This window comes from Rhinichthys klamathensis, unplaced genomic scaffold (assembly GCF_029890125.1).
Source record: "Rhinichthys klamathensis goyatoka isolate OS25496 unplaced genomic scaffold, OSU_Roscu_1.1 h1tg000216l_1, whole genome shotgun sequence".
Lineage (NCBI taxonomy): Eukaryota > Metazoa > Chordata > Actinopteri > Cypriniformes > Leuciscidae > Rhinichthys > Rhinichthys klamathensis.
Window position 1 is genome coordinate 1,518,657 of NW_026606741.1, and position 17,998 is coordinate 1,536,654.

The 17,998-nt window shown below is 39.6% G+C and overlaps 1 protein-coding gene and 1 long non-coding RNA gene across 2 annotated transcripts; one reads left to right on the plus strand and one right to left on the minus strand.

The window, feature by feature from the left end:
• Window positions 1-349: 349 nt before the first annotated feature.
• On the minus strand, window positions 350-6,698 carry LOC130097340 (uncharacterized). Its single transcript, XR_008808291.1, has 3 exons — window positions 6,435-6,698; window positions 6,167-6,273; window positions 350-564 (listed from the first exon to the last, which is right to left on the minus strand). It is a non-coding gene; the product is annotated as an uncharacterized LOC130097340 (long non-coding RNA).
• A 1,655-nt stretch (window positions 6,699-8,353) lies between these two features.
• Window positions 8,354-17,756, plus strand: LOC130097308 (zinc finger protein 883-like). Its single transcript, XM_056264108.1, has 2 exons — window positions 8,354-9,200; window positions 16,567-17,756. The coding sequence occupies exons 1-2, from the start codon at window positions 8,354-8,356 to the stop codon at window positions 17,754-17,756; spliced, it is 2,037 nt and encodes a 678-aa protein (XP_056120083.1).
• Window positions 17,757-17,998: the final 242 nt, after the last annotated feature.

Consider the following 17,998-nt stretch of genomic DNA (forward strand, 5'->3'; position numbering starts at 1 on the left):
GTTGGACGGATTGTCGTAGTCGACGTTTTTCAGACGTGCATCTTCTTTTGTAGCCTGACTACGTCAGACTTCCTACTTCCGCTAATTTCATTTCGCTCCTGTAGTCAGTCTGAGATAGCAGCCTATCTTTCAGTTCCCTTTCAAGGGAACTTCGAGCTGCGTTTGTAATTACCCTATGTCTGCCAGTTTTACTTTATAATACAGTCAAACCTGAACATTGCATTAGAAAGAGAACAAATGGAAAGCATTTTGTTACCCAATGTTTAATTCTAACTATATTCTAAATATTAATATTAGATAATATTTTAAGCTATATTATCTAAGCTGATCTTTTAAAATGTTTGGTCACTTGATGCTTGGCCCTAACAGAAAGCCATTTTCAAGAAAAAACCTACCGGCAGTTCAACAGGCACTTCTGATGGAAATCTAGCTTCTCGCCCATACATTAAAAGAAATGGTGAGAAATTTGTTGTGGTTTGCATTTTGGATCTCAGCGAAAAAAGACTTGCATCTAGGTACTGGTCCCAGTCATCCTGCTGATCATTAACAAGCTTTTTAAGTGCCCTAGAAAAATAATTTATATTTATATATTTCTAAATGAATGCATTTCAAGACAGAAACTAACAACTTTCAATACACTTTGGTAATAATGATCAGAAGAGCTACCAAATAAACAAAACCCTGAAAATAAACACAAGAATAATGAATTCTTACCAGGGGTGTCGTTAGGCCCTTTTTAGGGGGGCTTCAGCCCCCCTAAACTTCTGCCTAGCCCCCCTAAAAATGTGTGATTAATGTAGGCTACACAAATTTGTATTCGCTTCAGACTTGTTATAATCAGATTCAGCGCATTCTTCATCTTCAATCCGCAGCGGCGCCGAGCAGAGAGCACATCAGACAGAGGGCAGGGTGTGTGTTACGTTCCACGTTTTGTTTCACTGATCTGTTTCACGTGTTGGCCATTATGTTCATTGTGTTTCTCTTTCGTCCCTAGTTCACTATCTCTGCTCGCAGGATTGCTGTGATTGGCTGAGCCGGACGTTAGTCATCATTGAGGCGACGTTCCAGAACCAATCAAAGGCCGTTCAGCTGGTTTTAAGAGAGTGGCGCGTTCATTCATTCTCTCTCTCTCTCTCCTGTGGTGCGTTCATTCACTCTCTCCTGTGGCGTGTTGAGCTCTGTGTAGCGAACTGAGTGATGTGCGATGTAGCTCTGTGTAGCGAACTGAGTGATGTGCGATGTATTGGTGTGTGTTTATTCTATATCATAGAGGCATTACGATAAGCTGGGAGTACGAACGGTAGGTCAGTATGCCGCGGTATACACTGCCCATAGGTCTGTCTCTGTTATATACACTAGGTTAGTGGTGAGCGCCAACCCTTGTATTTTTGTTATTTAGTTAGGTTAGTCAGCGCCGCGTGCGTGAAGATTGCGGTTTCTTTTTCACATTTTGTTTTGAGTACACTGTAATGAATTGCTGTAAAAATTACAGCATTATTTTACAGCAGCTGGCTGTTTTCTAATAATACAGCATATTGCTGTAAACTGCAATGCATTCTGGGGTCGCGCGGTGGTTTGATTCAAAATACAGAATATTGCTGTAAATTTCAAATCTTCAGAGGCATTGTGATCTTCAACGGTCGTGTCGGCGGCGGCAAGAGGAGTGATTCTCAACTCTGTGGTAAGTGACTTATTATTTCAGTTTCTTATTTTTCTTGTTGGGTTACTCGTAGACTATGAAGGTCACGTTATATTCGCGGTTCATGTTGGTAACTTAACCCCGGATCACACATCCTCCGACCGCGGGGCGCGAGGGAGACTTGCGCGGGGCTTCAGCAGCGCGGACGCGGTAGTATTTCACATATTCCTCGGGATCTATGGGCTCCTATGTTAAGAATTACATGCTTTAATGACAACAGTCGGTATTCACACGAGCTTCGTGTTGATCAGCACACTTCCTCGTGATTATTTTATGGTGTAAATCAAATCAAAATGAAGTCATCTGTTAAAATGGGCGCCGAAATTAAAACGGCGTTGTTAAAACCTTGCGTCAGACTCACAGAGGATGTGTGTCATATAACGTTAGCCTACATTTTGAATGGTGCTGTAATACCAGTTTTGTCGCATGTTTAATATGCCGGTGTAAACATCCCTTACATTTCAGTACATATGCTATATTATTAGCTATAGCCTACTCTGTGTGTGTAATTAGCTTATTGTTTGTATAATGCCTTTGTTCATTTTATTTAAAAGAAAGAGTTCCTGCACTCTGAATACTAAAATATAGTTTAAATGTAAAAAGCTGAAAAATAAAAATGGTATAGTAAAAAATAAATTTGGCCACATGTGCTATTGTTTTAGGAGACACTTTGACAAGTGGACACTGGAAGGCCAAGTTGTGTGTGAGGAGAGCATTCAGCCCAGCTTCCTGTCTGGCCTTGCCATATAGTGTTCACTGCATATTACATAATGCAATCAGGAGGAGGCACTTGGAGTTCATATAAAGGTAATGATTGAATTTTTAACAACTTCAGTACCTGCATTTTACACATGTATTCAATATCAGAACTTGCCTTTAGATATATTATCTGTTGAGTTAATGAGTCTTAATTACATATTGTCTGTTTCCTGGCCCTTTAGGTGTTTTGTATGTATCAATCCGGAGAGAGGAACAAAGAAGTACAGAGGAAAATTGCCATCTAAAACGACAGGGCAAATGGTACAGAAGAAACAGGTTGCAGTGAGCCCACATCTTGCCACTCTTCCCAGCAAAGTGATGGGTTATCAGTGGAATTTCTGAAATGTAAGTAACACACACACACACACATACACACACACACACACACACAAAGATCTATCTTTTCGGTAACACTTTATAATAACTGCATGCTATTAATCATTTGTTAACCATGAGTAAACAGTTAATTCATCATTTATAAAGCATTAATTGACATTAATAAGCAGTTTATAAATACAGCTATAAACACTTTTTTTCTTGATTTATAAGCATATCTATAATGCGTTTAATAATTGTATTTTCATACTTTGTTAATGATCAATTAATAATTTCTAAATGAAGTATAGCATTATTTATAAACCAGTTATTTAAGAGTTGTCAGTTATTCATAAGATCACTTAGAAAGTGTAAGTAAATGTAGTAAATACAGGTAGGCCTAGTTATAAAGCATTTAGTAGTGGTCAGTTAACTATTTTGTGAGCTAATCTAAAGTGAGGACTATTCATGCCTTGTAAAGCATTTATAAAGGAGATTTAAAGGCGCATCAATCTTCTAAACAGTAAAATGTAACAAACACAACACAGTGATACAGAACAGAGAAATATTTAACAGCCTTTAAATCTCCTTTATAAATGCTTTCAAGGCATGAATAGTCCTCACTTTAGATGAGCTCACAAACATAGTTAACTGACCACTACTAAATGCTTTATAACTACCCGAATTAACCCTGAATTACAGCTTAAATAAATGTTAATAAACATTATACACGTTCTAAGTATCTTGTGAACCACTGAAAACTCTTAAATAACTGGTTTATAAAAAATGCAATTAATCATTTAGAAATAATAAATTGATCATTAATAAAGGATGAAAATACAATTATTAAATAAATTATAGATATGCTTGTAAATCAAGAAGAAAGCATTTATAGCTGTATTTATAAACTGCTTATTAATGTCTATTAATGCTTTATGAATGATGAATTAACTGTTTACTCATGCTTAACTAATGATTATTAGCGTGTAGTTATTATAAAGTGTTACCCTGTATCTGTCATCCCTCTATCTGTCTCTGACTATATCATTATGTTTTGTAATATATCTAATATATTGTCCTTTTCAATATTTCTAGCCACTCTTTGCATCCTGTGATGGAACAGCATCTGGAGCTGAATTATTCTCCATTTTTGATCAGAAGTTTGTTGGACTCACTTGGGGCCTTGTTGTTTGGATATGTTTGTCTGGTAATGAAGTGGTGAAAATTCATCCGTGTCTGTGTTTTTCAGAACCATTTTATTATGATCATGTTGGTCAACTTGTTTTAAATGTTATGTCGTTTGCGTATTTCTTCTTTGTGTGAAGGGCCATGACGGCTAATTTGTTTCAAGTAATTAAAAAATATTTAATTTCATGTCCATTTAAAAAAAAAAATACAAGTTTGTAAATAAAAATTAAATCAAAATATACAAAATACACTGTTTTATTACTTTTTTTCATGCATATTTTAAAGTTATAAATTAAACAAATGTTGACCTGTTTTTCAAGATTAGGATGTTGAATAATTTGTTTGTTTTGTGAAGTAAAATAGGGGAATTAAGTTGTGCATTATACAACACTTAATGTATTTAAAAACATGAATAATTAACATTTCAAATTCAGCTTCCAGTCATTAATATTCAGACATCAGGAAAATATATTGTATATACTGAATTTTACATATTTCCTCTAGATATAGTAAATACAGAGAATCATGCAACTTACTGTAAAAAATACAACAATTTAAAAAATACTGTAATCAGAGAATACAGTAAAATTCTGTAAATTAAATTACAGACGCTACTGTAAAAAATACAGTAACTGGCTGGCAACCCTGCTGCCAGTATTTTACTGTAAAATTTACAGGTAATTTTTAACAGTGTAGGGTTAGGGTTAGCTTAAGGATTGTTTTTGTTATATTATGTTCTTTGGTGCCACTTTTTGTTTGTCTCCCAATCTTTTTTTTTGTTGCATTGTACATAGCGCATTCATTGTTATGTTACTGGAACTAGTGGCTTCGGCTTTTCTGTGAAATAAAATCCAGTAATTTCTCTCTTTCAAAGTTTGTCTGACATGTTCTTCCAGTCTACTTCACATCTAGCAGCATATTAATATTTTAATGGTACGACATTCCCTAGGCCTTTTAAAGATCGTAACAGTGTGTGTGTTCAATTGAGCCTCATTGGTCTGTCACTGCTCGTCAATGTCAGAATATTTGAGATGACCAATCAAATCAAAGTAGGCGGGCTTTATGTTCACAGACGCTGCTGAGCGCAAATTTTAAAAGTGCGACTCGACGCGTACGGTTAAGTGCGAGATAAGATGTAAGTAGCATTTCATATTTGACATTTTTTAGAGCATAAATGTTAAACGAATGACAAAAAATAATCAGGCAAACTAATATAGGTTTGTCTAATTTCGCCATTTTGAACTGAAAATAGGCCTATGTAACGTGACTTATGTAGGCTAATGTAATAATTAGTTTACTGTCATTGTTAGGGGACAAGAAACATTAACAAAGCCGTTTTCAGCACAAGATCAATAATGAATGTGTACATATTGAGAATATAATACAAATTGTAGCCTTTAGTAAATTAAGAAAGCCCAGGTTTAGGAAGGGAAGAGAAAGAAATGAAGAGAGACTGAGAAAAAATAAAGAGTGATGGAGATGAGAAGAGAGCAGGTATTGACAAATAATCTACTGCCCACTGACATGGTTTTAAAGCTATTTCTTATCCTTTTTTGGTCTTAAAAACGTCTTGAAATGCACATCAGAGAAATAAATAATTTGAACCTCTTTGATTATAAAGCCCTGTCTACAGCCCTGTATTAGGCATAAGATCAATAATGAATGTGTAGCCTACATATTGTGAATGCATTTAATAAACTTAATTACCTAGCTTTAGTAGCTTTCAGTAACAGTTCAGTATCAGTTGACCCTATGTTTACTTTCTTCACTGACAAAAATGAAAAGCCTATATCAGTCAAAGCTCAGCTTTAGGAGGGGAAGAGACAGGGCAAGAGAAAAACAAAGAGAAAAAGAGTGATGCTGCTGATGAGGAGAGAAAAATAATCAGCTGCCCACTGACATGGTTTTAAAGCTTTTATCCAAATTTTTTGGCCTTCAAAACATCTTAAAATATGCAGATCAGAGAAATCAAAATATCAAAATTTTCTCGGGGAAACCCAGGACCCCCCTATCTGCCCATACCTCACATTTGGGACCACAGTGATGATAAAACCCTGCCTTTGCATGGTAATGAAACTGGTTAATAGTGAGCATTAGATCCTTAACTAAAGTGTTACCTTTTTTTATAATAAAAAAAAAATTATACCTTCATTGGGGGCTTAGCCCCCCTAAAATGAAAATCCTAGTGACGCCCCTGATTCTTACCGTTTGATGTTATCATTGGTTTTCTCATCAAGCCCATTTGTTTGGGGATGGTAAGCAGCCGTAACACTCCTCTCAATGGAGAGCAGCACACAAAGTGAGCTGTTGATCTAAAAAAAAAAAATTTAATAATAATGGAAAAAAATTCAGAACATTATTTTTATTTGGTTTTTAGTACTTCTGTCAAATATTTCAATCAATAAATCTTTATTTGTTGAGCACCAAATCACAAATTACATAATCAGAACAAAATGCATAAAGTGAAGCTTACTTGATTGACGAACTCCCGTCCTTGGTCTGACAGTATGCGCTTAGGGCAGCCATGTCTATAAATGACTGTACAAAGGTTTTTGGCTACTTCCAATGCAGACTTTGTCTTTTGAGGAAAGGCCTCCACCCACTTGGAAAAATAGTCAGTGACAGTCAATATATACTGATACCCAGTAGATGTTTTTTGGAGTGGACCAGTGAGATCAATGCCAATGAGCTCCCACACAGCAGATACCTATTAGTGATTTGGATGCATAATAGATTAAATAAAATAATGCTTAGAATTGTTAAAATCTAGTCGATTACAAAAAGATGGTGACCTTGATGCAGTCCAGAGTTTTAACTGCATTCAGGGGTGGTCCTTTGAGAAATTACAAACAGTAAGTTTCACATAGCTATTATTATGAAGATATAGACGTATAAAAACACAAATGTTGGCTTATGGATGAACAGATAAACTACATACCCATTTGTCAATGTCCACTGTCATGCCATACTAGTAAAACCGTGAGCACATGGCAGCACGTGTTTTTAAGGTTCCTGTATGTCCTCCAATAGGAGAGGCATGAAATTCTTTAAATAAATTCATAGCCTCCTCCTTTGTCTTTATGACTCGTCTGTGACTGCCAAAAAGTAGTTCTCCATCTTTAAGGAATATTGACATAACCAATAATAAATAATACAAAATATGAACACATGCATATTCCTGTCAGTATAGACGTATTTTGGTAGTAAATACTGACCGTGAATCCTGAATTTCGATGAGTATTTCCTAAGGCTTTGCTTCTGCCCTTTATTTAGGTCTGCAGGGTATGACCCCTTTAATATGTAATCGAAAATTTCCCCCCACTTATTTTCCATGGTTAAACTACAGTTAGCAGAAAAAAAAAAAGCATTAATCATTTTAAAGCAAAACATTAGTCGATGTATTTAATCTCGGTCAGATGCTATGGTCAGATGGCGCCAAACGCTAGAACCTCGTTAACACCAGATTTAACGTTTTAACACGACATGTTAAGCCCCGGATGTCTAACGACGCGCCTGATGTCGTGACTCAATACAGATATACACAGATGGATCCAGATCCAATAACTGGCAAGACGGGTTCAGCTTTATTCATCGCAAAATACAACATTAACATCCAAAAAATAACTTCAGATCAGCTCTCAGTCTTCTCAGTTGAAATAATGACCATTATTTTAGCACTGCAATGGGTTAGAGCAGGGGTCTCCAACACGTCGCTCGCGAGCTACCAGTAGCTTGTGGCATGATTGAAGGTAGCTCGCCAAGACGTAATTTTCATCCAATCAGAGTCAGGCAATATAGTTGGATGTCCCACCCCTCATGTGCAAATTAAGTATTTATTTGACATATTGACATTTATTTGACATGATTTGAGGTCATTTTTTATTTATTTATGAACAAACAGATGTAATTACACTATAACAGAATAAAAAAATAAAAAATAAAAATATGGACGTATACAACGTCAATGTTTCAATCAAGCACGTCATCACGCGAATAAGGCTAGCTTGAGAACGTCGCATCAGAATGAGTAAAGACAGCAGCCATGCAAAGAAAAGGAAAAAAACATACTATTTTCATGAAGAATGGGAAAGTGATTTTTTCTTTACAAATGTAGACGAAAGATGTGTGTGTCTAATTTGCGGCGCTAGCATTGCTGTCGGTAAAAAGTGTAACGTTGAGCGGCATTTCACTCAAGTTCACGGGAACTTAGCACGAGACTTTCCTGTGGGTAGCAGGCTGCGGACTGAAAAGGTAAAACAGCTGAAAGCAACACTACAAAAACAGCAATCTTTATTCATCAAACCGATAAAGAGAGGAAATGCTGTTACGGAGGCGTCATTTAAAGTGGCGCGCATCTTAACAAAACACAAGAAACCATTCACCGATGGCGCCATGGTAAAGGACGTGATGACAGAGGTGGCCGAAACTTTATTCAAGGACCACAAAAGCAAGGCGGAAATTTTGTCTGCTATCGCTGATGTCCAGCTCAGTGCCAACACCATGGCAAGGAGAGTTTATTTGCTGGCTTCAGATGCGATCGGACAATTAGAGCGGGACATGGAAAGGTGTACGTGGTTTTCACTTCAGTGCGATGAATCGGTGGACTTGAGTGATACAGCTCAGTTGGCTGTTTTCATTCGGATGGTTTTTCATGATTTTTCCTCCAAGGAGGAGTTTTTTGCATTGCTTCCTCTGATAACGTCGACCAGAGGAGTCGACATCTACAGCGTTTTCAAGACGTACTGCGTGGAAAAACGCGTGCCCCTTGAAAAGCTGGTATCTATGACAACAGACGGAGCGCCAGCCATGATCGGGCGCCACTCTGGATTTATTGCGCATTGCAAGAACGACCCAGATTTTCCTGCATTTCTGAACTATCACTGCATCATTCATCAGCAGGCAATCTGCAGTAAGGTTATGCGCTTTGATCATGTCATGACTCCGGTTGTTAAGATTATCAACTCAATTCGCGCAAAGTCCAAACAACACAGATGCTTCAAAGTGTTTCTTGATGAACTTTCTGCAGAGTATGGTGATCTCTTATTTCACACAGAAGTCAGATGGTTGAGTAGGGGTAAGGTACTTCACCGCTTTATTTCCCTGCTGAGTGAAATTAAAGCTTTTATGGAAGCAAGGGGGGAAGACACCAACCTGTTGTCTGATGCTGTGTGGCTGCTTGATCTCGCATTCTTGGCTGATGTGACAGAGAAACTCAATCAGCTCAATCTTCAGTTACAAGGTAAAGACAAATCCTTATGTGATATGATCAGTGCTGTGAAGGCTTTTAGAGCAAAACTGTCATTTTACGTTCACCAATTGAAAAGCAACAGATTGCAGTGTTGAAGATGTTAGAAAGCCACGCAGATGCAACTGAAGTTTTTGATGTACACAAGTATTGTGACCTCCTGTCCAGGCTTGGGCAGGAATTTGAGGGACGGTTCAGTGATTTTGAAAAACTTGAGCCATGTGTGGCATTCATTGCCAAACCTTTTACTGAGATGGACATTGATCAAATTTCAAAGCAGATAGCTGAACTCTTTAATGTCAGTGCTTTAGAGATGGAGATGGAAGTTATTAATCTCCAAAATAATATCCAGTTAAAATCTCAGCAACATTTACCACATTTCTGGAGTCTGGTAGACTCAGGAGTCTACAAGAACATTCACCAAGCTGCACTCAAAGCATCTGCTTTATTTGGATCTACATACCTTTGTGAAGCAGCATTTTCTGATATGAATATGATCAAATGTAAATTCAGAACAAGACTGACAGATGAACATTTGAATGAGTGCATAAGAGTGAACCTAAGTGCATACACACCAGCATATACCTCTCTTGTGGAATCAATGCAGTGTCAGTCAGCTCATTAAATGTAAGAATTGTGAATGCACATCATATGTGTCCCTTCATGAACTTTTGTCATTTAGCTACACTCTTATATTTATGTAGCATACATATTAGTTCAGAATGAAGACCAACATTTGAAGTTGTTCTGCTTTTTGTTTCCCAGTTTAATTAACTTTGAACTTGACTTTTATTAATGCATACTAATGAAACAGCTATGTGTAGCCAACAACAAATTCTGTTCTGTAAATTTAAAGAATGAAATGAGTTTACAAAAACTCAGGTGTATTTCAGGCATTTTTGCTTATTTGAGAGTTATGATGAACTATAAACAACTGGTAAGTTTAGCCAACAACTTCTCTGATACTGTTCTGTGAATTTAAAGTGTGAAATGATTTTACAAAAACTCAGGTGTAGTATTTTATGCTCAATTTAGAGTTAAGATGCACTATAACTATGTAACTGTTATTTGTCGACAACTATAGTGTAATTATCAAAAGTACTGGTTTCCATGTACTGATTGTTTTTTAACTCTGACTGTTACGAAGCATAGGAGACGTTCAGATCCAAGTGCAGCTTGTCCTTTATTTAACAGAGTAGTCACCAGGCAAGGGTCAAACACCAGCAAACACAGCAGAGAAGATCAGGCAAAATCGTGGTCAGTAAACAGGCAGGATATCAGGGCAGGCAGCAAACAGGAAGGATACAGGAACCAGGCAGAAGATCAGGAACAGACAAGGTCAAAACAGGCAGGAATATACATGGGAAAACGCTTGGAAATGTTCGCAGCAGCAAAACAAGACTTCGCGGTGAGTGAATGAATGAGCATGGTATATATGGACTGAGACTAACAGGATGATGACACACAGGTGAATGCAATCAGAGAATGAGGTACAGGTGATTGTGATCAGTGATGAGTCCGGGCAGTGAGTTATGGGAAATGTAGTCTGTGAGTGAACGTGAGAGTCTGATGTGGAGTCCCCTCTGGTGGCTCTCAAGGGCACTCCAGCTGGTAACCGTTACATAGCCCCCCCTTTAAGGAGCGGATTCCAGACGCTCCTCAAATTGTCCAGGAGGGAGGTGGAGCGGAGGCGGACCTGGGGGCGGGATGGAGGGCCAGGCCCATGGAGCGGAAGAGGACCTGGAGACTGCGGCAAGACTGGAGACCAGGGCGGAGCAGGCAGTGCAGGCGACCAGGGCGGAGCAGGCTGTGCAGGCGACCAGGGCGGAGCAGGCTGTGCAGGCGACCAGGGCGGAGCAGGCTGTGCAGGCGACCAGGGCGGAGCAGGCTGTGCAGGCGACCAGGGCGGAGCAGGCTGTGCAGGCGACCAGGGCGGAGCAGGCTGTGCAGGCGACCAGGGCAGAGCAGGCTGTGCAGGCGACCAGGGCGGAGCAGACAGTCCATCGGGCGGCCAGGGCGGAGCAGACAGTCCATCGGGCGGCCCAGGCGGTGAAGACCCTTCGGGCGGCCACAGCGGTGAAGACCCTTCGGGCGGTGAAGACCCTTTGGGCGGCCACGGCGGTGAAGACCCCTCGGGCGGCCACGGCGGTGAAGACCCCTCGGGCGGCCACGGCGGTGAAGACCCCTCGGGCGACCACGGCGGTGAAGACCCCTCGGGCGGCCACGGCGGTGAAGACCCCTCGGGCGGCCACGGCAGTGAAGACCCCTCGGGCGGCCACGGCGCAGGAACAGGCACCGGCTGAGGAACAGACACCGGCTCAGGAACTGGAACAGACTCTGTGACGACGGCCATCTTGTCCGTAGACACTGGCTCGGAGGCGGCCATCTTGTCCGTAGACACTGGCTCGGAGGCGGCCATCTTGTCCGTAGACACTGGCTCGGAGGCGGCCATCTTGTCCGTAGACACTGGCGTGGAGTCGGCCATCTTGTCCGAAGACACAGGCGTGGAGTCGGCCATCTTGTCTGAAGACACAGGATCAGGATCAGGCTCAGGATCAGGATCAAGATTGGCAGAAGTGATGTGAAGCTCAGTCGCTGGATCGGCAGAAGTGACGTGAAGCTTAGTCTCTGGATCGGCAGAAGTGACGTGAAGCTCAGTCTCTGGATCGGCAGAAGTGACGTGAAGCTCAGTCTCTGGATCGGCAGAAGTGACGTGAAGCTCAGTCTCTTGCTCGGCGGTCTCTGGCGGGACGGTCTCTGCGGGATGAGACTCTGGCTGGACGGTCTCGGCAGGACGAGACCCTGAAACAATGGCCCTCTTGGCACCACGTGCAGACATCAGCGGGGAATCTGCCACGCTGGAAACCAGTCCTGGGCGGCCATAGACCGATCTGGTGGCAGGCTTTATGGTTGGTGTGACGTGGAGAAACTCAGGCTCGTCGTGGCTGACGTGAAACTCAGGCTGAGGGGATACTGTGGGTTCACGGAGTTCCTCATCTACCACACCCACCGTATACACTGAACCGCTTAACAGAAGGGCCAGTTCAATATAGCTCTCTAATGTCCCGTGAGGGTCATGCAAGGGCATGAATGAACTGAGCGGTTCAGATAGTCCTCCTCGGAAAAAGATCATCTGGCACTCTGTGTTCATTGAGGTGAGATGTGCCAGTTCAATAAACTCCGCGACATAGTCTTCAATGGACCGATTCTCCTGACGGAGACGCATGATTTGGACGTCTGGACTCATAGTTGGCATCGCTGCTGGATCTCGGTGTGGCGAAGTCTTCTGTTACGAAGCATAGGAGACGTTCAGATCCAAGTGCAGCTTGTCCTTTATTTAACAGAGTAGTCACCAGGCAAGGGTCAAACACCAGCAAACACAGCAGAGAAGATCAGGCAAAATCGTGGTCAGTAAACAGGCAGGATATCAGGGCAGGCAGCAAACAGGAAGGATACAGGAACCAGGCAGAAGATCAGGAACAGACAAGGTCAAAACAGGCAGGAATATACATGGGAAAACGCTTGGAAATGTTCGCAGCAGCAAAACAAGACTTCGCGGTGAGTGAATGAATGAGCATGGTATATATGGACTGAGACTAACAGGATGATGACACACAGGTGAATGCAATCAGAGAATGAGGTACAGGTGATTGTGATCAGTGATGAGTCCGGGCAGTGAGTTATGGGAAATGTAGTCTGTGAGTGAACGTGAGAGTCTGATGTGGAGTCCCCTCTGGTGGCTCTCAAGGGCACTCCAGCTGGTAACCGTTACACTGACATTAAAATGGGATGTGTATATAAAAACTCTTTCAGGCGTATAACAGTTTGGATTTTTGTCAATTTGAGAGTTATGATACATTATTTAACAGATTTAAGTGTTAGATAGTACGAGTAGCTTTCAGCCACTTTCATTTTTAAAAAGTAGCTCTCAAATGAAATAAGGTTGGAGACCCCTGGGTTAGAGGAAGTTAAACAGCATACAGTGGCGGCCTTAAGCATCTGGGGGCCGTTTCAATAACTAATATGGGGCCCTACATAAAACATAAACATAATAGAGCAGAAAAAGCAAGGATTCCTGTTGGTTTGCATCAATGGTATATAATTGTATTACGTGCTCTTTCAGCTTTATGAACAGGCAGCTCAACATATAAATAATCCAACCTTATTTGATTAAAACTATACACAATTATATATCATGGAATAAGCCTCGCCCTTTCACGCAGGGTAACTTCACTTTTGGTAGACTGAATAAAGCTTTTCTTTTGTTGTCCGATATCTTTCGTTTTTCAGTTTCATTTCCTCTTAAAATTCTTTTTCTGTTCAAAATAACATTTTAACCTAACGGGAAAAAAAGGCAAAGGTGTAAATACATAAACTACCGATATTATAATTCAGATCGCTTAAGCCGTTCACGGGAGTGGTAAACGTCGCCATGGTAACCGCGAGTTCTACCAATCAGACGTCAGTGTTTTGCAAATAACAAGGTTGATTTCGTAGCTTGTGGCTTTTAAAGGAGCAGAAACTTTCATTTCACAACCTCGTAGCTCGTGGTCAATCTACCTTGAATGGTTTAGACATTATGGCTGAAAATGAATATCCTACGGAGAAAATGAATGGGATTTTGCCGGTCTGTTGGGGCCCCCTTGGAGGGCGGGGCCCGTTTCAATTGAAACGGGTGAAACATAGGTAAGGCCGCCTCTGTCCGCATATGATAGTAATCTTCTCAGATTCCGTGTCCTCGCTATCAAGTATTCAGAGTGGAAAATCTATATGTAAGCATTCATTTTTAGATTAACTCAACAAAAAATGTATGTACAGTTTGCTGGATTCCAGTGCATGTGGGTATTGAGGGAAATGAAAAGGTGGATACATTAGCAAAAGAAGCCCTGAAAGCAGAGCACATAATTATACAAGTTCCACTTAGCAAATTAGAAATTAAAGTTATTATTAAAGATACTATAAATAAAAAGTGTCAGGATACATGGGATCAAAGAGAAAGGAAGACATTTATAAAGCATCCAGAAAGAAGTGATGGTTAAAAAGAACAGCTATAAGAAGACAGGAGGACACTATGCTTACAAGGTTGAGAATAGGGGACACAAGATTAAACAGCTGCCGAAAGTTAATAGGAAAACACCGGACTGGATTATGCATTTATTGTGGAGAAGTGGGGAATGTAAAACATATATTCTTGATGAGTAGAAAGTACTCTGAAAAAAGGAAAGAACTAGAGAGGGCAACGGAAAATGGATTGAGTTTAAAAAACCTATTGAGTTTGCCTGGCACGCAATCTATAATTAAGGATGTTATAATCTTTATGAAAGAAACTCAGCTTGCAGATTGGATTTAGGTTTTATTATATTATTTAATTTAATTTAATTTTTTATTTAATTTTATTTTTATGTATTTGTTTTTTGTTTAGTAACATAACAAAATTACATCCCAGTGAGTTGTACCTCAATCCAGAAGATGGCGGTAATGCACTTTGTTTGCAAACTTCCAATAAAAAACACAGATGAAGAAGAAGAAGAAGAAGAAGAAGAAGAAGAAGAAGAAAAAGAAGTTCCTCAGTGGGAAGTTTTGTTTTGCCCTGGTGAACATCTCTGAGCGTTTCTTCCTGTGGTTTTGTCTTCCCGTGGATTACTCTTGGACTGTTTATTCTCTTCGTGATTGTTTGCTGCCTGTCCTGGACTGTTTTCTACTGTGGACTGATTTGTGTAAGTTTGCTGCCTGACTTTATGCCTGTTTTCAGATTACGAGTTTCTTTGTCTCTATGTTGTGTTTGCTGGATAGGAAAATATGCGTGTCCTGAAACATGTTGGCTGGCGACTGAACGAGAGCATCAATGAAAGCGTCAGCATCTGCGAACTCAAACATGTGTAAGTACTGGTCTTTTATACCGCAAGTATTAGACGCGATTGGATAGATGAGAAGGTAAGTTAATAAGTGACGCAACAATTGAGTCTTCCTGGCAGAACTTAACGCTAAAGCTTCCATTTCACGAGTTATTGAACGCAGAAGTCCGCGAATGTGCGAATATAAGACCAACTTTACCTAAGTGTGTGTTTATTGTCTCTAGGGCTGCACGATATTGGGAAAAAATTGCATTGCGTTATTTTATTTTTCTGCGATATGAAAACAATTTCACCAGATGACTTGAATAGCTCTATTTGGAAAGAACTGTGTTCATTGTCTGTCCTCTGTCAATAAACTGCAGATGTGATTCATTTGTGTTGCTGGGTGAAATCTGCTATATATTTAAAGACATTTTTTTGACTAAATTCACTGGTGTGAAATTTTGATTTGTATGAAAGTTTAAAGACAAAACATTTAGCCTATAATTGTCTGAATAACCAGATTCTCTTGTTTAATTCTATATTACCTTCTATACACAAAACATTATTTTAAACGTTAAAAAAATCATGGCTGATTTTATTAACTTTTGCTGTAAAATAAGCAAATAATCTAGGAATATAAATACACTTATATCATAATCTTGTACAGCAGTTGTCGTTCACATATTGACTATTAACAAGAGGCTGACAAAACTAACCTTTAGTACATCAAAAATAGTATATTTGATAAGCAGATCTCACTTGTTTTCTGATATTAAATCAGGGTTTGCTTGAAAATTCACATTTATCCTCCTTGAACTCATTCTAACAACTTAATGTTTTAATATGTTTCAGACCCGATGGAAGTGAAATTTCACATAAGCCTCTTGACACCAATAAAACGATTTAATGTGCCAATTTACTGAAGATCTCAGACATCACCATAATGAATGAGCTGAAAACAGGGAACTTTTGGAGACCAAGAGGTTTTTCAGCTGCTCAGTTTAACATGATGTTCCTGTACTTTTTAAATGCAGATTGGATAAAAACACAGTGATCACAGTTCACACCTGCAGTGAAGCCCCTCCCACAACAATTCACCAATAAATACTGGGAATATTCCCATCATCCTACAAGAGAAGGACAAACTCCAGGAGTAGCAGCTGAAATCTGTGTGACTGTTAAAGATGGAGTTTATTAAAGAGGAGATTGAAGACATGAGTGATCCAGAGCCATCCAGAATAAAACATGAAGATACTGAGGAACAAATAGGTTGGTGTCCATTCTTGATTCTTCATTGTTGACGCTTTGGTAGATGTGAATTAGTAAGCAGTATATGGATGATAAATGATAGAGAAATGCATATGAATGATCATAACCTTGTATATAGCAGTTGTCAAACATATTTTGACTATATTAACAAGTGAATGACAGAACAAAGAGTGAAAGATCTGATCTCTGTTGCTCTCTGCTATTAAATAAAGGTTCACTTGAACTGATTCTAACTGTTTTTCTGTGTGTTTTAGACCAGGTGAGAGTGAAAGAGCAAAGACAAGAACTGAATGAAGTGAAGGAGGAACATCGTAACTTAAGAATTCAAAAAACAAAAGCCAAAAAGACGCACACCTGCACTCAGTGTGGAAAGAGTTTCTCACTGAAAGGAAACCTTTACAGACACATGAAAATTCACACTGGAGAGAAACCGTATACATGCACTCAGTGTGGAAAGAGTTTTACACAGAAAGGAGACCTTAACATACACATGAAAATTCACACTGGAGAGAAACCGTATACATGCACTCAGTGTGGAAAGAGTTTTTCTCAAGCATCAGGTCTCAGTTATCATTTGCTCATTCACTCTGGAGAAAGGCCATTTAACTGTGATCAGTGTGGTAAAGATTTTATTTCATCAGCACATCTAAAATCACACCTGAAAGTTCATTCAGATGAGAAGCCTTATGTGTGTTCTCTCTGTGGAAAGAGTTTTTCATGGCTGGGCAGTTTTAAACAGCACCAGAAAACACATAATGAAGTGAGAGATTATATGTGCTTTGACTGTGGGAAGAGATTTACTGCATCTGGTGGTCTGAAACGGCACCAACGAATTCATACTGGAGAAAAACCTTACAAGTGCTCATATTGTGACAAGAGTTTCATTTGTTCTGCAACCCTTAACACACACATGAGAATTCACACTGGAGAGAAACCGTATACATGCACTCAGTGTGGAAAGAGTTTTTCTCAAGCATCAGCTCTCAGTTATCATCTGCTCATTCACTCTGGAGAAAAGCCATTTAACTGTGATCAGTGTGGTAAAGATTTTATTTCATCATCAAGACTAAAAAAACACCTGAAAGTTCATTCAGATGAGAGGCCTTATGTGTGTTCTCTCTGTGGAAAGAGTTTTTCATGTCTGGACAGTTTTAAACTGCACCAGAAAACACATAATGACGTGAGAGATTATATGTGCTTTGACTGTGGGAAGAGCTTTACTACATCTGGTGATCTGAAACGGCACCAACGAATTCATACTGGAGAAAAACCTCACAAGTGCTCATATTGTGACAAGAGTTTCACTCGGTCTGGACACCTGAAAATACACAAGCGAGTTCATACTGGAGAGAAGCCGTACGACTGTACTCAGTGTGAGAAGAGTTTCACATCTTCAAGTAGTCTAGGGAAACATATTAGAAAGCATTGTTCTGTGTCACAGTGAGCAAATGTTTTGTTAGATGCACATAAGTAGCTAGCTAATAAACTAGTGATGATGTGAATGCCACGAGATTTGTGTTTTATATGTTAGAGAACAAGAATATTATTGAAAATTATTTTGATAGAACACTTACTCAAGGAAATACCAAAATGAAAAGAGACTGGAAACAAATGCAGAAAAACAACAACAATCAGTTACTTGTTAATATGTGAATATATATATATATATATATATATATATATATT